General features: G+C 43.0%; 2 protein-coding genes across 2 annotated transcripts in view; both read right to left on the bottom strand.

Moving 5' to 3' along the window:
- LOC126177019 (cuticle protein 65-like) overlaps positions 1-19442 on the bottom strand; it is an 81967-nt gene that overhangs the window by 34653 nt on the left and 27872 nt on the right. The window lies entirely within an intron of this gene.
- Positions 1560-6583, bottom strand: LOC126177023 (cuticle protein 65-like). The gene is made up of 2 exons (XM_049924254.1): positions 6539-6583; positions 1560-2013 (listed from the first exon to the last, which is right to left on the bottom strand). The coding sequence occupies exons 1-2, from the start codon at positions 6548-6550 to the stop codon at positions 1636-1638; spliced, it is 390 nt and encodes a 129-aa protein (XP_049780211.1). The 5' UTR covers positions 6551-6583; the 3' UTR covers positions 1560-1635.

The following is a 19442-nucleotide window of genomic DNA, read 5'->3' as shown; positions in this document are numbered from 1 at the left end:
ACGCAGTTTTTGATGACATGGTCCATTCCGTGACGACAAGGACGACGTTGAAGACGGAACAGTTGTGTAAGTCGCAACGAATGAAAGTTGGAATCTGAGGCACAAACACGTACATCACGTAGAAGTTGTTCTGGACACCTCTTTGAGGAGCAGTTGTAAAAGGCAAAAAGTGATACACATATGATTATTTGCAACAATCTGATTCATGCACAGCGAGGCACTGTGAAGTCGTGACAGTGGAGGTCAATTGACAAAAGAAGTACTGATATTTCAGAATAAACTGACTTTGGATCAGACAGTGTTCTCGGTGAGAACCTCTGACATCGTGACTGTGTGCAACGCTGGAAGCCCAAAAAGGCCGAATCCGTAGGACGTAAAAATGGAAAATAAAATGCTGTTTCCTTGATTCCATAAATTGCTCAAAAGAAATGTCTACTATAACTTCGAACAGTAAAGTCTGATTATTACCATGCGGTCACAGTTGCTTACTCTTAGTCGCCAAGAGTACCGATTCCATGAAGAACTCTTCCACGGCAGCGACTCATTTCAGGAGCAGAAGGCTCCTTCGAGCAGAGAGGGAATCACCGTATTTGATCATTCACCGACTATGCCCCAGAACAAATGAGGTGCTTTGTGGCACGTTGCGAATATGCATTGTTACCTAAGCATAACTTGAAGTTGGTGCAGTCACATTCAAACGAAGGTCAGTGTGCGCTCCAACATGACGCTTTTAATACTTAGCTGTCACCTGTTGTTCAGGGTTACGACTGCCATAGTATTAATACCAAATAAATAACTAAATAAACATGAAAAAACAGAATTATGTCTACAGAACTTGTAACTTTAAGTCTTTGTAAACTGAGACCTGTAGGATAACATACTTCTTTTCTATCTTATGACCAAGACCGAATAAATGAAGGCACAACATATGTAAAAAATATGAAAATATACCATATGTATCTTTGTCTCATAAATTCACAAATAGGCAATAAACAACAAATTCATGGTCGCCCTCATATCTTTAAGTCCTTTCTGTTCTTACGAACGTAACACTTTAAATTAAAACATTTTTATTTACCGTGAACTGTGTAGTGGCTGTGATCGAAATAGACGGACACCAGGTATCACCAAGTTAGTGTCGAATTTAAATTCCTGTGTTTGGCCTTCGTTTTATGCTGAATTCTGATCGCTCTTGAACTCAGCAGTTTGTCCCTAATATTATTCTGAAAGATGTTATTAGTTCATTTGTAGTTATACAAAAAATCTACAAACACTATGAGCATGCCACCCTGTCTAAATAATAGGATTCACTGCCTATTATTTACAGTGAAATTACTGTGCTTTGCTCTCTTTAGATATCAATTAAAATCACGCGTTGCTTCAAATTTGAGCCTCCAAATGATTCACAAATCGAAACATCCCATGTCGCCTCTTACAGCTGTTTAACATATATATTATTTTGTTTTTCGTCCCAGCTATGCAATATCCAAGGTTCTTGACACGATTTATAATTCCAAAGGTTATTAGGAAATGAGAAGTTGCGGTGAAAGAAAGACAACTTGTCATCTGCATGTTATTTTTTATATAAATAGAGAAATTATATCACGTAACAGCTAGTGTTTTCCATCCATAATGTCAACCATGATATCCACGTCCATACGCAAGACCGTGTCCGTACGCCAGTCCGTGCGCTCCGAGCAGAGCGGGGGCGGCGAGGGCGGCGTGGGCGGCGGCGCCGTTGATGTGGGCGTCGCGGGCCTGCGTCTGGGCGACGGCGGTGAGGTGGGCGGCCCTCGTGGCAGCGACGTCAGGGGTGTCCAGCAGGTAGCCATCAGAGCGGACGGCAATATGGGCGGGGCCGTAGGCGGCGTAGCCAGGGTGCACGGCGTGGGCGGCGATCACTGCTGGGGCGGCGAGCACAGCCGGAGCGGCGGCGACGACGCCGTGGGCGGCGCCCAGGTAGCCGGGCTTGGGGGCGGCTACAGCAGCGGCCAGGACGGTGCTCAACACGATCTGCAGAACACAGAGTGAAACGCGTCTTTGAATCCCATGATTAGCACAAACAAAATGCAACGGATTGTAGCGTATTATACGAGAGGCCGGCCTAAAGTTTCTGATTCGAGAAGGTTACCGTTATGTAACGCACAAACAACAACACCTACTTTTGTGGTGGCCATTTGTGGGTATGAAATCAAATATCGCGGCTCCAGCTTCGTTAGTTTTGCCGCTAAGATGCGAGGACGTGCGGAATACACTTACGGAAAGTGCTCCGTCTTACGCAACAGTGCAGAACCGTGTGTCCAACTTCAAACGTGAAAAACGAGTGCGCCTGTCACCGTAGCTGCTGATGAAACAGTGGCTGCAATTCACGATACCATTTTTCAGGGTCGTCGAACAACGTTACAGCACATTGTAATCACATTTGGAATCTCCCATGGGCGTGCTAATGACATTGTTGTGGATATTTTGGAAATGCGAGAAGTTTCATCTCTGTGGGTCCCGAAAGACTTGAATGAAGATCCGGGACGGGAGCGTGTGCAGTTTTGTGGCCGGCCGCGGTGGCCGAGCGGTTCTAGGCGTTTCAGTCCGGAACCGCGCGACTGCTACGGTCGCAGGTTCGAATCCTGCCTCGGGCATGGATGTGTGTGATGTCCTTAGGTTAGTTAGGTTTAGGTAGTTCTAAGTTCTAGGGGACTCATGACCTCAGAAGTTAAGTCCCACAGTGCTCAGAGCCATTTGTGAACCATTAACTGCCAACTGACTGGAGAAACAGTTGATGGTTGGAGTGCTGACTCCAATGCCTGTAAAGATAGTCTGAGTAAGCCAGTTATGGTAGCCACTGATGCTGTATACATACGGATCTTGTTAACTCCTGCAACATCAACTACGGCCTGAAGATGGCTCACTGAAGCTCCGAAACTGGTAGCTAGACAATAAATAAGATCATAAGAAGGGCTGTAGGTGTTTTATTTTCTACAATCATGAAAAAAGATTTATACATGCAACAGACCAGTAGAAACCTGAAGTTTAATATTACATAATGTTCCTTCAGAAATTTAGAAACTTGATTTTAAGCTGTGAATCGCTCCCAAGAGCTCATGTTCCAAACGCATTAAGCATTAGCGCATATGAAAGACACAGACAACAACATATACGAGGAGGGTCGAAAAGATTTTAGCCTAAAAATTAAGAATGACAGAAATTTCATAATACCAATTTAGTTTTCAATATAATATCCGTGTACACTAATACACTTGTCGGCGCGCAGATAGCTTCTGCAAACCAGTCAAATAAAAGGTCTTCGATTTCGAGTGCAACTAAGCGTTCACAGCATCAATCACTAAATCATTGTCAAATCGTTGTCCTTTGAGGTCTTTTTTTAGGTTTGGGAAAAGAAAAAAGTCTGATCAAGCCAAATATGGAGAATGTGGTGGATGACGTAACCATTCGAACCCGCAGTCACGCAGTTTCCAGTGGTGCGAGGGCTTTGTGCGCCGGTGCATTGCCGTGATGCAAAAGAGGTTTTTTTCCTTATCTCTTCTCTCAAACGACGCAGTGGGGTACAGTATTATGATGAATTGATAGTTACACACTTTTGCGAGTAATCCATCATAATTACCCCTTTTGCATCTGAGATGCCATCATCTTACCGGCTGTTTGCCATCGGAATTTTTTGGGGTAGGGGATGAAGGATATTTTCATTGTTGTGAGTCTTGTTTTGTCTCAGGATCAAAGTGCCGAACCTACATTTCGTCCATTGTCACATACCTTGTAAGAAAGTTGTCTTCTTCCGCTTCAAATTGGCGGACGATTTCTTCAGAACACTGCAAAAATGGTTCAAATGGCTCTGAGCACTATGGGACTTAACATCTGAGATCATAACTCACCTAGAACTTAGAACTACCTAAACCTAACTAACCTAAGGACGTCACACACATCCATGCCCGAGGCAGGATTCGAACCTGCGACCGTAGCAGTCGCGCGGTTCCGGACTGAAACGCCTAGAACCGCTTGGCCACTCTAGCCGGCGGCAGTTAATGGATGGAGTGCTGACACCAAAGTTCTCAGATGGTCTGCGTAAACCAGTTACGTTGGACACTGATGCGATGTATATATCGATCGTGTTAACCCCTGAAGCATTAACTATGGCCTGCAGATAGCTCACTGAAGCGCCGAAACTTGTAGCCACACAATAAATAAGATCATAAGGATGGTTGTAGGTGTTTCATTTTCTTACAATAGTGAACGCCTGTGTTTCCCAAGTCCTCCAGTCAAAGGATGGACATACAAAAATTGCTTTCATGATTGTTAAACCGACCGCTTTGTTGCGCGAAATTCTACCAGGCTGCTTCCTCTTCATTTCTTTCCCCCAGTCTATGGTCTTCTACATTTTTCACCCTTCTCCTTTTTCTACAACCGAATCCCAAGCTTCCATTACATTTAAATTGTCCTGACTGCCAATATTCTGAATAATTTATTTTATCCTATCAAACATTCGTTCAGTAGTTCCACCATTTGTAGATTTAGTAGGCATGTGTACATGTACTAATATAGCTGGTTGTAGCTTTGTGTCTAATATCACCTGTGGTAATCCGTTTAATAGTAGATCAGCTGTGTTCCTATTTTCTTGTTCCAGTTCCGGCAATAGCTATATTTTGGACTTTTATTCATGACCTCATACTTCCTTGGTCAGAAACTCCGAACTTGATGAATTCTCATCAACCTTAACATACATTCCTCTTCCTCAATTTTCTAACCCACCAACATGGTGGCAGGATCTAATATTCCACGCACTGCCTCACAGAACGTCTTACACATTTTTGCTTCTCACGACATAGTTCAGAGTAGTTACTGCTTATGATCCGGAGGACGGGGGAGGGGAATGGGGCAAATTGTTTCTTCAGATCATTTTATCCACATCGATACCATCAACATTACACCATGCGACAGTGGTGAATGTAATGGGAGAATTTCACGGCGACGGTGTCGTCATAGTATATACTGTCAGGTGTGATCAAAAAGTTACCATTCGATGGCTGTACAGTCCAGAACGATATGCCAATCACCAATATAACGGTGAGCATTTACGCAGTCATCTCACCCACACACGTGGTTGAACATAAAAGTATGGTACAAAACTTTGTCTTGCTTCTTGAAAAAATCCGTAACTGCCTGCTGGACATTCTAGTCTAAAAGAAATCGTCGACACTTCAAGGCCTTTTTTAAGGGTCCGAAGGAGCGATAATCGCTTTGGAAGAGATCGGGACCACGGGGCGGGTGCCTGAGTGTCTTCCACTAGTCTGTAATGGACGAAGTTGGCCTCCCAGATCGACCAGCGTCTCATGTCGAACCTCGATCAGCACGGAACTTGGCACACCATTCCACGACGATCGTTTCCGACGGACGCTCTGTTCCACACACATTCTTCATTCTCCGATGAATGTGTGCTGGTATTTGTCGTTTGACATACAAGAAAAAAAAATAGCTACAGCACGTGGGTCCTGTTTGGAAACATTTGGTAATGACGTCGTCATAACTCACATTTCCACATTTGCCACTTGCGATGATAGCCACACTAACCGCTTGCCTACATGTCAGTGCTTATATACCCGCATCGGAGTCGCGCTACGTCGCACATACGCTGAAGCGAAGTCCTAAATGGATACTTTTGGGTCGGCCCTAATATATTCCTTGTTGGCTGATGTTACAAGACAAGATCAGTCCTCCAGACAGTTGCACCGGAAACTATGCACGGTACTGCAGGCTTTTCATGATCTCTCCAATGATTCTGCACTAACGCAACGTTTGTCTGTGTTCCTTAAACATGCATGCGTCAGTCTTGCGGCGAGGATCACGGTTTGCTGGCGACACTCTGCGGTATGATGCGAAGTCGGATCTCGAGAACAGTTTAGTACAGTTTAGCAAAGAAACAGAAAATATCAATGATGGGGTTAAAGATATCCAGTGAACGACTAAAATTTGGGAAACCAACGACCCTTTTTCTCTCACTTGTATATATGAATTAATAATTTAATTATGTTCAAGAATCATAATGTTTATCACCTTTATATGGTATATAAAGTTATATAATAATCAATACTGCTCTTTATTTCATGTTAAATATCATCATTGTTTAATATGCTTCCCATATTCACTACTATGCCATCAACTATATACTACCTACTTGTGATACTTCAACTTCTCCAGGCGTATTTTATAACGAAATAAATCTCGAGTGAACAGTCTGGTATGAGTGTGCACACTCATACCAGGCTGTTGACCCAAGATTTATTTCGTTACTACCTATTTATTATAAGCAAAGTTTGTGCCCGACTAGCAATGCCACTGCAGAGAAATGCCATTATTAAGTTCCAGACATTATAAAGTAATCGCTAAGTAAACTGTAATACCGGATTTAGTACAATGCAAGACAGACTACAGAAGGTTTAGTACAGTATTAATATTGTTGTAATGGAACTAAGACACAAGAGGGTGACAGACATGACATATCCATTACATAGAGCTAAGTGACACTCACCAGGAGTTTCATGGCTGCAATGTGGACTTTGGACGGTACCAACTGTCAACTGCGCCAGAACGACACGCCCGTCAGCCATATATACCAGAAGCGACCGTGTGAAAGGACAGGACCAGTGTCCTTCCAGCAGCGACGTCCTTCAAGTGACACGCCCCGATAGTGACGGCGGGCGGTGAAGAATGGGCCAGTATTCGCGTAATGGAATTTGACCTTGTTGTGAAATGAGGGAAACGCGTCCGATCCAAGAGAATGGCTTTTTTTAATAGTACTGTATTTATTTATTGTATTTAGGCTGTGGTTTGATTCTAGGTGTCTAATTCTCACCGTGCCCCTGTGTATGTATGTGTGTGTGTGTGTGTGTGTGTGTGTGTGTGTGTGTGTGTGATTGTGTGTGGCTGTGTGTATGTAAGAGTAAGTGTAAATGAACGACAGAGGGGCTGTGCTCTTCTGGTATGGTACCATGTTTAAAGTGATGCAAGTGCAACGCATAACGGATGGTTGCCAACAAGGATTAAACAGTCCAGTGTCGGAATGAGAATAGTTGAATTACATACAAAGTCTTAAGAATTACTAGAGTTCCTCAGTTTTCTCCCTTTTTGATTTTATCCGATGACAGAAGCAGATTTTAAAGGCACATATGAGTGCTTTGTTTAAGCAATGTCATTTCAATCACCTTTCGACTGCCCCTCTGTGATTTCTGTAATCGTTGAAATCACCATCGTTGAAAACAAGAACGACATACTGTTTTCTCACAGTTGATTTTCTGATGCAGTCTGCAGCGAACAACAGCACCATGGGTTTCACATCGGGCGATCTGGGTGTCCACATCGTTTCACATGATTCCCTCGAAATGTCCGGAATGTCCGCAGCTCGTGGTCGTGCGGTAGCGTTCTCGCTTCCCGCGCCCGGGTTCGATTCCCGGAGGGGTCAGGGATTTTCTCTGCCACGTGATGACAGGTGTTGTGTGATGTCCTTAGTTTAGTTAGGTTTAAGTATTTCTAAGCTCTAGGGGACTGATGACCATAGATGTTAAGTCCCATAGTGCTCAGAGCCATTTGCACCATTTCTTTGTCCTGGATGTTACGACGTGGTCCATTGTCATCCATGAAAATTCCAATGTTGATTGGGAATATGAAGTCCATGAATGGCTGCTAATGTTCTCCAAGTAGCCGAATATAACCATTTCCCGTCAATCACCGGTTCAGCTGGACCAGAGGACCCAGCACATTAAACGGAAACACAGCCTGTGCCATTCTGGAGCCATCGTCAGCTTGCACATGCCTTTTTAACAACTTGGGGTCCATAGCTTTGTCGTGTCTGCGCCAGACTTCAGCACTATCATCAACTCTTACCAACTGAAGTCGGGACGCATCTGTTCAGACCATGGTTTTTCATTCGTCTAGGGTCAAACCGATATGGTAAGGAGATCGGGAGAGGCGCTGCAAGCTATATCATGCTGTTAGCAAAGGCACTCGAGTCGATCGTGTGCTGCAATAGCCCATTAACGCTACCTTTCGCCGCATTCTCATAACGGATACCATACTGGTTTCTGCTGTTATTTCATGCAGTAATATTAATGTCGCTACCAACGCGAGAAAAAGGTTTAGAGGTTCCTGGAGTGCAAAGCTGCCGCAGGTACTAGCACAGACTCGAACAATAATGCAGTATTGATAAAACACTAGCTGAATTTTAAAACAGTAAAGGAAATGGATTATACAATGAAATGGAAATTCTCTGTGACGGTAACTAGTGACCTAAGTAGCAACATCAAAAAATGGTTCAAATGGCTCTGAGCACTATGGCACTTAACAGCTGTGGTCATCAGTCCCCTAGAACTTAGAACTACTTAAACCTAACTAACCTAAGGATATCACACACATCCATGCCCGAGGCAGGATTCGAACCTGCGACCGTAGCAGTCGCGCGGTTCCGGACTGCGCGCCTAGAACCGCGAGACCACCGCGGCCGGCTAGCAACATCTGGAGTAGTTCGATAGAAGTGATAAACTGTAAGGAAGTAACTCATTAACACAGAACAGGACATTGTAGGTATAGCGAAAGCAGAGACGAAGAAATAATGGATAACTCTGGACATTCTCGAGCTTAAAGAATAAAATATAACGACTTTACCAATAGTACTCTTATAACCGTCTTAGAAATGAAATTAACAAGCTATGCAAATAGGCTAAGTTAGAAAGAGCGAGAGAAAAAGTAAAGATATTTAAAAAAAACTGTCATTGTAGCTAATACAGCTTACAGGAAGATTAAACTGAGGTGCTCATCTAAAACTTTGTAAATCACTATTATGTGCTGGAGAAACGTTGGGCAGATGAAAAGATGGCCTGTACTCAGGAGTAGTCCTGACGCTTGACGTAGAGCAGAAGAAGTTGTGGCAAACCAGTAATGTAGCCCAACTCTTACAAAGTACTGAATGATCAGCGCTCAAACAAATCATAAGGTGTCGGTGTTATAGCTCGAGAGTAGCAGGTGGAACTAGATGAAATTAAAATAAATTCCACCGCCAGAGTTTTTCAGCCGATTGATGCAAATCTTTCTATCTGATTCCACTTCAGCGACTTGCGATTGAGATAAGATGAAATGGTTAGGACAAATCGAACACCCAGTCCCCGAAGGACTGAACTGAACACGGGGCCGTGCTGTCCAGAAGCAGCGATCTGCGGACTGGAGTCTAGATGGTTATTTGATTTGTTGTCAGAAGTCCACCAAACAAGTGAGTACCTCAACTCTCCTGGTATCAGTTACTGATGTGGAACTGAAGAAAAAGTTACTAAAAGTGTACGACTGGAACATAACATCTTCTCCCCTTGTTTTTTTTGGGGGGGGTGGGGGGGGGCGGGGGAGTCATCTGTCTTCTGAATGGCTTGAAGCCGCCCGCAACTAATTCCTCTCCTGTGTACTTGCTGTCAACGTCCTCAGTTATTTGTTGGACGTATTCCAATCTCTGTCTTCTCCTACAGATTCTACGTTCTACAGTTTCATAAACTAAAATGGAAGTTATTCCCCGACGTCTTAAAATAAGTCCTCTTTTCTTCTCCCTTCTTTTTGTCAATGATTTACACATGATTTTATCCTCGCTGATTCTGCGAAGAACCTCATCTTTCCGCATCTTATCACTCCACTTAATTGCAACATCCTTCCATACCAGGACATCTCAAAGGTTTCGATTCTCTTCCTATATATTTTCCGACATTCCATGATTCAATTTCATACAATGCTGCCGTGGAACCGTACATTTATTTTGTTTACATCATTGCCTCTTCGATGTATAGATTGAACAGTAGAGGTGAAAGAATACATCCCCGTCTTACAGCCCTTTTCGTCGGAACACTTCGCACTTGGTGCTCCATTCTTACTGCTCCCTCTTAGTTCTTGTACATATTTGAATTGCCCGTGTTTCCCCATAGCATAAACCAATTTTCCTGAGAATTTCGAGCACTTTCCACCATTTTATACTGTCGAACACTGTTTTTATGTCGACAAAATATACTAAGGTATCTTGCTTCCATTATCAATCGCAGAGTCACAATACCTCTCTTGTGCCTTCATATTTCCTAAAGCCGTTTGATCATCACAGAACAGATTCTCAGTTTTCTGGTACTCAAGTGAAATATGAACCATCTGAAACCAGGGGAAGAAACTGAAGCACTTTAAATGTGTCGCTAACGGAGAATATTAAAAATTATCTAGGCAGAGTAAATTCGAAAGAAAGAAGTGTTAGAGGGGAAAGATGAGGACAAAAGTATGTGGAAAGAATTTACCGGAAGAAGGAAGGGGTTAGTAGGACACCTGCCACAGAACACAGGATTAATGGATTAATTATGCGGGAGCTCGAAGGATTGGACAAGGAGAATATTACAGAGGCAGACTACATTATGTGAAGGAGATTATAGTGGATGTAGGATGTAAACATCAAATAGAGATAAAAAGATAAGATAGAGAAAGATGGACAGCATCAAACGAAAATTGGTCACTAACAATAATGGGCCTTGTAACACATGCACATACAACTTCACCTGATAATCATAATGATACAGAAGTAAAAGAATTTCTCAAAATTTTGAAAGAGAACTGAGAACATGGTTGTCGTAGAAACCTTGAATGGTTCTGTAGGAGAGCAAACAAATGGCGAGACTGATCAACGAACTGGTATGTTCTTCATGTGGGCTTTGTCTTATGTTTGTTTACGGTATTATTTAAGCAGCCAACTGCAAAAATTTCTCAGGGTTAAATACATCATTTATAGTTAAATCAATATGATTAAAATAAGTTGTGAGAGGTACAAGACAGTTTTCAGTAAGACATATTCCATCCTATTTCGAAGAAGGTAGGTGTCGAATGCTGTGAATACTACCGATTCATCAGTTTAATGGGTCATGGTCGCAAAATAATAACACAACTTATTCAGAGAGGAATGCAAAAACTGGTCGAAGCTGGCCTCGATGAAAATCATCTTGGCTTCGGAAAAAACTAAGGAGCACACTAGAAAATACTGGCATTACTACTTACCGTCAGATATTTTCATCATTTACGGGCATCACGTTACATCTATTTCATTTTAGAATATTTTAGCTGCCAAACGTCGTTGTTTCCGAGAAGGACAATTTTTTAAATTGAATTCTGAAGAATTGTTCCGAACTTCAAATCGACCTGGCACCACAAGGTCTAATGCTGTGAGGTAATGGTTTGCAGAGGAGGTGGATGTAGTTCCTAGGTACCAGTGAAACATGCAGCAACTTTCATGTGTGCTGCATTTTATTAGTTGTGTGTCACACACCTTATGGTTTGACCCAGAGTCAGTGACAGCTTCTCTCGTAATTACTTTTGTCACTCATCAGGCTTTTTGAAAGAGGCCACAAACTTGGTGCATCGTCAGCTGTTTCCTTCTCGAACGCTTTTAATCAGTAGTGAAGCTATTTTCTACTTACTGTTTATTTTGTGTACTTGTTGTTGTGCATATCTCGTTAGGCGATTTTAGAGATTTGTAAAGGAGTTAAGTTTTGGTACGTTGTTCCTTCGCACCGTGAATCGAGTCATACACACCACATTCGAGTGGCCTCATCAAACGCGTCTATCTAGGCTTACCGTTCGCCACGATAAGTGGAGCGCCTCGAGGAGTCACACTATGCACATCTGTACCTCAGTGCGTATTGACTTCTAGACATAATTCAGTCACAGAACATTTTTCAACGTGGGTTATTACAGTTTTATGAATATGCCTCATTCCTCAAAACTTAATTTTCGTTTTCTTTGTAACCACAATTATGTAGATTTCTTCATAACTTCAATTCTGTCTACATTTATTTCCTTCTTCACAGTTTCTCGTATGTTGTTGTTCTCTTTAGACCAAATGCTATTTTGGTTTGCAAGTCTCTGCTTAACTACTACAATCGATATTCATTTAAAGCTGTTTATTATAGTCAAACATAGATCTCGTTCTACAGTTATTACTCTTCACACTTTCTTACCGAATTAATTGCTTCATGACTTACGATGTGGCTTGTCAACCTATCCATTCTATTAGTCAAGTATACTACGACGATATTTTCCCCACTACTAGAATCAGTACCCCTTCATTGGTTATCCGATCTGACTAATCTTCAGAGTTCATCTGTGACATCACATTTCAGTCATGTTTCCTATACTGCTTCTTGTCCACATTTCACTTACATACATCACTACTCGCCACGTAAGTACTTTCAGGAAAAAGATTCCTAACCTTTAAATTTGTATCAGATGTTAAGATGCTTCCATTTTTAGAGAATATTTACAGCTACTACTTATAATAATTAATATCTTCTTCGTTACGGGAACTGTCAATTATTGTGCGGCGATAATAGAAAAACTCATCTACAACTACATCTGCATCCATACTCCGGAAGCCACCTGACGGTGTGTGGCGGAGGGTACCTTGAGTACCTCTATCGCCCGCATCTCGTGGTCGTGCGGTAGCGTTCTCGCCTCCCACGCCCGGGTTCCCGGGTTCGATTCCCGGCGGGTTCAGGGATTTTCTCTGCCTCGTGATGGCTGGGTGTTGTGTGATGTCCTTAGGTTAGTTAGGTTTAAGTAGCTCTAAGTTCTAGGGGACTGATGACCATAGATGTTAAGTCTCATAGTGCTCAGAGCCATTTGAACCATTTTTGAGTACCTCTATCGGTTCTCCCTTCTATTGCAGTCTCGTAATGTTCGTGGAAAGAAGGATTGTCGGTATGCTTCTGTGTGGGCTCTAATCTCTCTGATTGTATCCTCATGGTATACGTAGGAGGGAGCAATATACTGCTTGACTCTTCGGTGAAGGTATATTCTCGAAACTTCAACGAAAGCCCGTACCGAGCTATTGAGCGTCTCTCCTGCAGAGTCTTCCACTGGAGTTTATCTATCATCTCCGTAACGCTTTCGCGAATACTAAATGTTCCTGTAACGAAGCGCGCTGCTCTCCATTGGATCTTCTCTATCTCTTCTATCAACCCTATCTGGTACAGATCCCACACTGCTGAGCAATAATCAAGCAGTCGGCGAACAAGCGTACTGTAACTTACTTCCTTAGTTTTCGGATTGCATTACCTTAGGATTCTTCCAATGAATCTCAGTCTGGCATCTGCTTTTACCAACGATCAACTTTATATGATCATTCCATTTTAAATCACTCCATTGACTATTCCCAGATAATTTATCGAATTAACTGCTTCCAGTTGCTGACTGCTATTTTGTAGCTAAATGGTAAGGGATCTATCTTTCTATGTATTCGCAGCACATTACACTTGTCTACATTGAGATTCAATTGCCATTCCCTGCACCATGCGTGAATTCGTTACAGAGCCTCCTGCATTTCAGTACAATTTTCCATTGTTACATCCTCTCGATACACCACAGCATCATCTGCAAAAAGCCTCAGTGAACTTCCGATGTCATCCACAAGGTCATTTATGTATATTGTGAATAGCAACGGTCCTATGACACTCCCTTGCGGCACACCTGAAATCACTCTTACTTCGGAAGACTTCTCTTCATTGACAATGACATGCTGCGTTCTGTTAACTAGGAACTCTTCAATCCAATGACACAATTGGTCTGATAGTCCATATGCTCATACTTTGCTCATGAAACACGGCATCTAACTGTGAGCCCGTGTCTATGGCCCTCTGAGTCTCGTGGACGAATAGCGCGAGCTGGGTTTCACACGACCGTCTTTTTCGAAACCCATGCTGATTCCTACAGAGTAGATTTCTAGTCTCCAGAAAAGTCACTATACTCGAACGTAATACGTGTTCCAAAATTCTACAACTGATCGACGTTAGAGATATAGGTCTATAGTTCTGCACATCTGTTCGACGTCCCTTCTTGAAACCGGGGATGACCTGTGCCCTTTTCCATTCCTTTGCAACGCTACGCTCTTCTAGAGACCTAAGGTACACCGCTGCAAGAAGGGGGACAAGTTCCTTCGCGTACTCTGTGTAAAATCGAACTGGTATCCCATCAGGTCCAGCTGCCTTTCCTCTTTTGAGCGATTTTAATTGTTTCTCTATCCCTCTGTTGTCTGTTTAAATATCTAACATCTTGTCACCTGTGCGACAATCTAGAGAAGGAACTACAGTGCAGTCTTCCTGTGTGAAACAGCTTTGGAAAAATACATTTTGTATTTCAGCCTTTAGTCTGTTATCCTCTGTTTCAGTACCATTTTGGTCACAGAGTGTCTGGACATTTTGTTTTGATCCACCTACCGCTTTGACATAAGACCAAAATCTCTTAGGATTTTCTGCCAAGTCATTACACAGAACTTTACTTTCGAATTCATTGAACGCCTCTCGCATAGCCCTCCTCACACTACATTTCGCTTCGCGTAATTTTTGTTTGTCTGCAAGGCTTTGGCTATGTTTATGTTTCCTGTGAAGTTTCCTTTGCTTCCGCAGCAGTTTTCTAACTCGGTTGATGAACCGCGGTGGCTCTTTTCCATCTCTTACGATCTTGCTTGGCACATACTCATCTAACGCATAATGTACGATGGTTTTGAACTTTGTCCACTGATCCTCAACACTATCTGTACTTGAGACAAAACTTTTGTGTTGAGCCGTCAGGTACTCTGTAATCTGCTTTTTGTCACTTTTGCTAAACAGAAAAATCTTCCTACCTTTTTTAATATTTCTATTTACGGCTGAAATCATCGATGCAGTAACCGCTTTGTGATTGCTGATTCCCTGTTCTGCGTTAACTGTTTCAAATAGTTCGGGTGTGTTTGTCACCAGAACGTCTAATATGTTATCGCCACGAGTCTGTTCTCTGTTTAACTGCTCAAGGTAGTTTTCAGATAAAGCACTTTAAAAAATTTCACTGGATTCTTTCTCCCTGCCACCCGTTATGAACGTCTGAGTCTCCCAGTCTACATCCGGCAAATTAAAATCTCCACCCAGAACTATAACATGTCGGGGACGTCTACTAGAAATATTTTCCAAATTATCCTTCAGGTGCTCAGCCACAACAGCTGCTGAGCCAGGGGACCTATAGAGACATCCAATTACCACGTCTGAGCCTGCTTTAAGCGCGACCTCCACCCAAATTATTTCACATTTCGAATCTCCGTCAATTTCCTTCGATACTATTGCACTTCTTATCGCTATAAACACGCCTCCCCTTCACTGTCCAGCCTGTCTCTGCGGTATACATTCCAATCTGAGTTTAGGATTTCATTACTGTTTACGTCTGGGTCAGCGAACTTTCTGTCCCTAGCATTCTGACCGTTTATTAATGAGAACAGTTCTCGAACCTTTCTGTAGACTCTCCTGCAGATTACTATTAGCACATTAAAATTGTTATTCCCTGTTGCATTTTGCCTACTCCTACCTTGCCGCGTCTCAGGAGACGTCTTGACGGGCCTAGGGAGGGAATTCTCTAACCTAAAAAAACCATATGTGCATTCCACACGTACTCCGTTACCCTTGTAGCCGCTTCCGGCGTGTAGTGCACGCCTGACCTATTCAGGGGGACTCTACATTTCTCCATCCGATAGCGGAGATCGAGAAATTTGCACCCCAGATCTCCGCAGAATCGTCTGAGTCTCTGGTTTAAGCCTTCTACTCGGCTTCAAACCAGAAGACCGCGATCAGTTCTGGGAACGATACTACTGTCTTTAGTGTTTCTTTCCTAATCTAATTCCATCATCATCTGATTTAGTTCGACTGAAATACATCACCCTTGTTTCAGCTTCGTTTATCCCCATTTTTCAAGACACTATGTATCCTGATTAACTGATTCTTCAGTTTCCGCTTGCTCTTTGCCGAATCTCACAAAACTGAAATGCCAACAGCAAACTTGAAAGTTGTTAGGTCTTTCATTGCTTTGCTAAATTTCTCCTAATTTCCTATATTGTTTGTTCCATTAATAAATTTAAGAAAATGTGGAATAGACTTCAACCCAGTTTCACTCTTTTCTCAAATACTGCTTTCCTTTCATGTCTTTTCAGTTGTTGTTACACCAATTAGATTTTTGTAAATGTTTTAGGTAATCCATTGCTTTTCTGTATTTGAAATCCGATAATCTAAGAGTGTATTTCAGCTGAAACTGCCGAAAGACTTTAATAAATTTCCAGATGCTATAAATGTAGGTCAAGTACAGGAATAAAACAAAAGTTCTCTAATGATAGGCCGCTTTTTTAATCTTACACACAGTAACAAATAGCTCTGAGTACTTTGGGACTTAACATCTGAGGTCATCAGTCCCCTAGAACTTAGAACTACTTAAACCTAACTAACCTAAGGACATCACACACATCCATGCCCGAGGCAGGATTCGAACCTGCGACCGTAGCAACAGCGCGGTTACGGACTGCAGCGCCTAGAACCGCTCGGCCACAACGGCCGCTCATACCACTTGAAACCGTTATACAAATCACTACTATAGAGAATCTGTATCATTTAAAATGTGTCTATAACACTTTTACCCAGTTTGAAACGAAACTTAATATTCGCACGTTTCTCCATTTCTCCTTTCCCGAACGAAGGTCAAAACTAGTGTTTAAGATTCAGTTATTACGACCAACGTGTGAAGCTGCCGAATTTATAACAGAAGGTAATCGAAATAACACATGCATCCGTTCACAGGTGGCAACAGTAATTACACAAATACAAAATAAGTCACCTGTACTGTGAGACGGACTGTATATGCACACAGTACCAAAACGCAAACACTTATATAAAACTGGGGGAAAGAAAAACGAGTTTTTTTGTTGCTTGCTACTTTTTATTTATAAATAATTCAAATTAAAAACATAACAGCTGGTGTCCTTGCAACCCATCAACCATGATAAGCGTGTCCATAAGCCAGACCGTGACCGTAAGCCAGGCCGTGTCCGTACGCCAGTCCGTGCGCTCCGAGGAGAGCGGGGGCGGCGAGGGCGGCGTGGGCGGCGGCGCCGTTGATGTGGGCGTCGCGTGCCTGCGTCTGGGCGACGGCGGTCAGGTGGGCGGCCCTGGCGGCGGCCACGTCGTGGGTGTCGGCCAGGTAGCCGCCGGGTCCCACTGCCACGGGGGCGGGGCCGTAGGCGGCGTAGCCGGGGTGCACGCCGTGGGCGGCGATCACTGCTGGGGCGGCGACCACAGCGGGGGCGGCGGCGACGACGCCGTGGGCGGCGACGACCCCGTGGGCGGCGCCCAGGTAGCCGGGCTTAGGGGCGGCGAAGGCTGCGGCCAGGACGGCGCTCAAAACGATCTGGACAAAATGGAGTGAAAGCTGTTACTAAAGTGGTATTATTTTAAGTGCGAGCGGTAATGTGCAAGTTTTTCACTGATAGAGAAAAAATTAATTGTTCTGTGTACACTGTGTTGGTGTCTTCCCTCAATGAACATCAGTTCCAAAATTTAGAGAAAGAAGAAAAAGCGAAACATTAGTCTATCTTAAAAGAGGCACATTTATCCCACCAACAATTCTTCAGTTCTCATCACGGAACCAGAACATTGCCGAAGTAGGTTGCTCGAAGACTTATTAAGTAATAGAACCCAGTACGTTGTCCTCGATGGTGAGTGTTCATCCGAGGTGAAGGTATCATCTGGAGGGCCCCAGGGAAGTGTGGTAGGTCCGTTGTTGTTTTCTATCTACATAAATGATCTTTTGGATAGGGTGGATAGCAATGTGCGGCTGTTTGCTGATGATGCTGTGGTGTACGGGTAGGTGTCGTCGTTGAGTGACTGTAGGGGGATACAAGATGACTTGGACAGGATTTGTGATTGGTGTAAAGAATGGCAACTAACTCTGAATATAGATGATTGTAAATTAATGCAGATTAATAGGAAAAAGAATCCCGCAATGTTTGAATGCTCTATCAGTAGTGTAGCGCTTGACACAGTCAAGTCGATTAAATATTTGGGCGTAACATTGCAGAGCGATATGAAGTGGGACAAGCATGTAATGGCAGTTGTGGGGAAAGCGGATAGTCGTCTTCGGTTCATTGGTAGAATTTTGGGAAGATGTGGTTCATCTGTAAAGGAGACCGCTTATAAAACACTAGTACGACCTATTCTTGAGTACTGCCCGAGCGTTTGGGATCCCTATCAAGTCGGATTGAGGGAGGACATAGAAGCCATTCAGAGGCGGGCTGCTAGATTTGTTACTGGTAGGTTTGATCACCACGCGAGTGTTACGGAAATGCTTCAGGAAGTCGGGTGGGAGTCTCTAGAGGAAAGGAGGCGTTCTTTTCGTGAATCGCTACTGAAGAAATTTAGAGAGCCAGCATTTGAGGCTGACTGCAGTACAATTTTATTGCCGCCAACTTATACTTCGCGGAAAGACCACAAAGGTAAGAGAGATTAGGGCTCGTACAGAGGCATATAGGCAGTCATTTTTCTCTCGTTCTGTTTGGGAGTGGAACAGGGAGAGAAGATGCTAGTTGTGGTACGAGGTACCCTTCGCCACGCACAGTATGGTGGATTGCGGAGTATGTATGTAGATGTAGATGTAAGGCAAAGTAGTACATGTGTTTTAGCTTTTACATTTATTCAAAATACTGTAGCTCTTGAAATATTCTTTTCCATACCTTTAGCCCTTCTTCGGCTATTTCAAAGATGGCACACTGATATTTGCTACGTATCCTTTCTTTTACTGAACAATAGTTCAACAGTTTGTGAGTGAAAAGCATGGGAGTCGAGTTTACTAATGAGGGGCGGTATGCTCGGAACTGTGACTTTCATTTATTTAATGTGCTACCATATACTACGCAGGACTTAGACAATGTGAATAATGATCATACAATGTAGGCTTTCATAGCCGGTACTGACTTCACTTAAAACTTCCGGCCTGACACGCAGTGGTCGATGCATAAAACTTTCCCCTAACGTTTCATCACCGACTTTGGGAGACGTCTTCAGAGATAAGTTTCTTGTTTTACTTCTGAAGATGTCTCCAGCCGTCGGAGATCAAACGTTAGGGGGAAGTCTTATGCATCGAACACGACCCATCAGCCCGGAAGTTCTAGGTGAAGACTGCAAATGATGCCAAGAGAAATTTCATATAACCCTAGTTCACGTGTGTCGTCATTTGGTCTTAGTTTGTAGGTAACATGCGCACTCTCGTACAAAATGATAGATTTTTTCTCATAGTGTCACTAATTAAAGTTATGGACGACATCGATGAGTTTTCGTGTTAGAGTACAACGGTCATTCCAGAAATTTCGAGAAGTAAATAGAAAGAGGGTTGTGGCACAGAACAGAGTCGCATGAGACGTCTTAGTTAGGCCCGCATAGTGGTCCCTTTGTAACTCGCAAACATGTAACAAATAATCGGATGGGGAACCTGTACATTGTGTCATTTGTGAAATTTTTTTCTCTTTTCCTGCACTTTCATAATACAGAGACAACTGCAAAATTGTTGGTTTTGTTATTCCTTCTAAACACGTTCCGTAA

This window comes from Schistocerca cancellata, chromosome 3 (assembly GCF_023864275.1).
Source record: "Schistocerca cancellata isolate TAMUIC-IGC-003103 chromosome 3, iqSchCanc2.1, whole genome shotgun sequence".
Taxonomy (NCBI): domain Eukaryota; kingdom Metazoa; phylum Arthropoda; class Insecta; order Orthoptera; family Acrididae; genus Schistocerca; species Schistocerca cancellata.
This window is presented reverse-complemented; position numbering and strand designations above follow the sequence as displayed.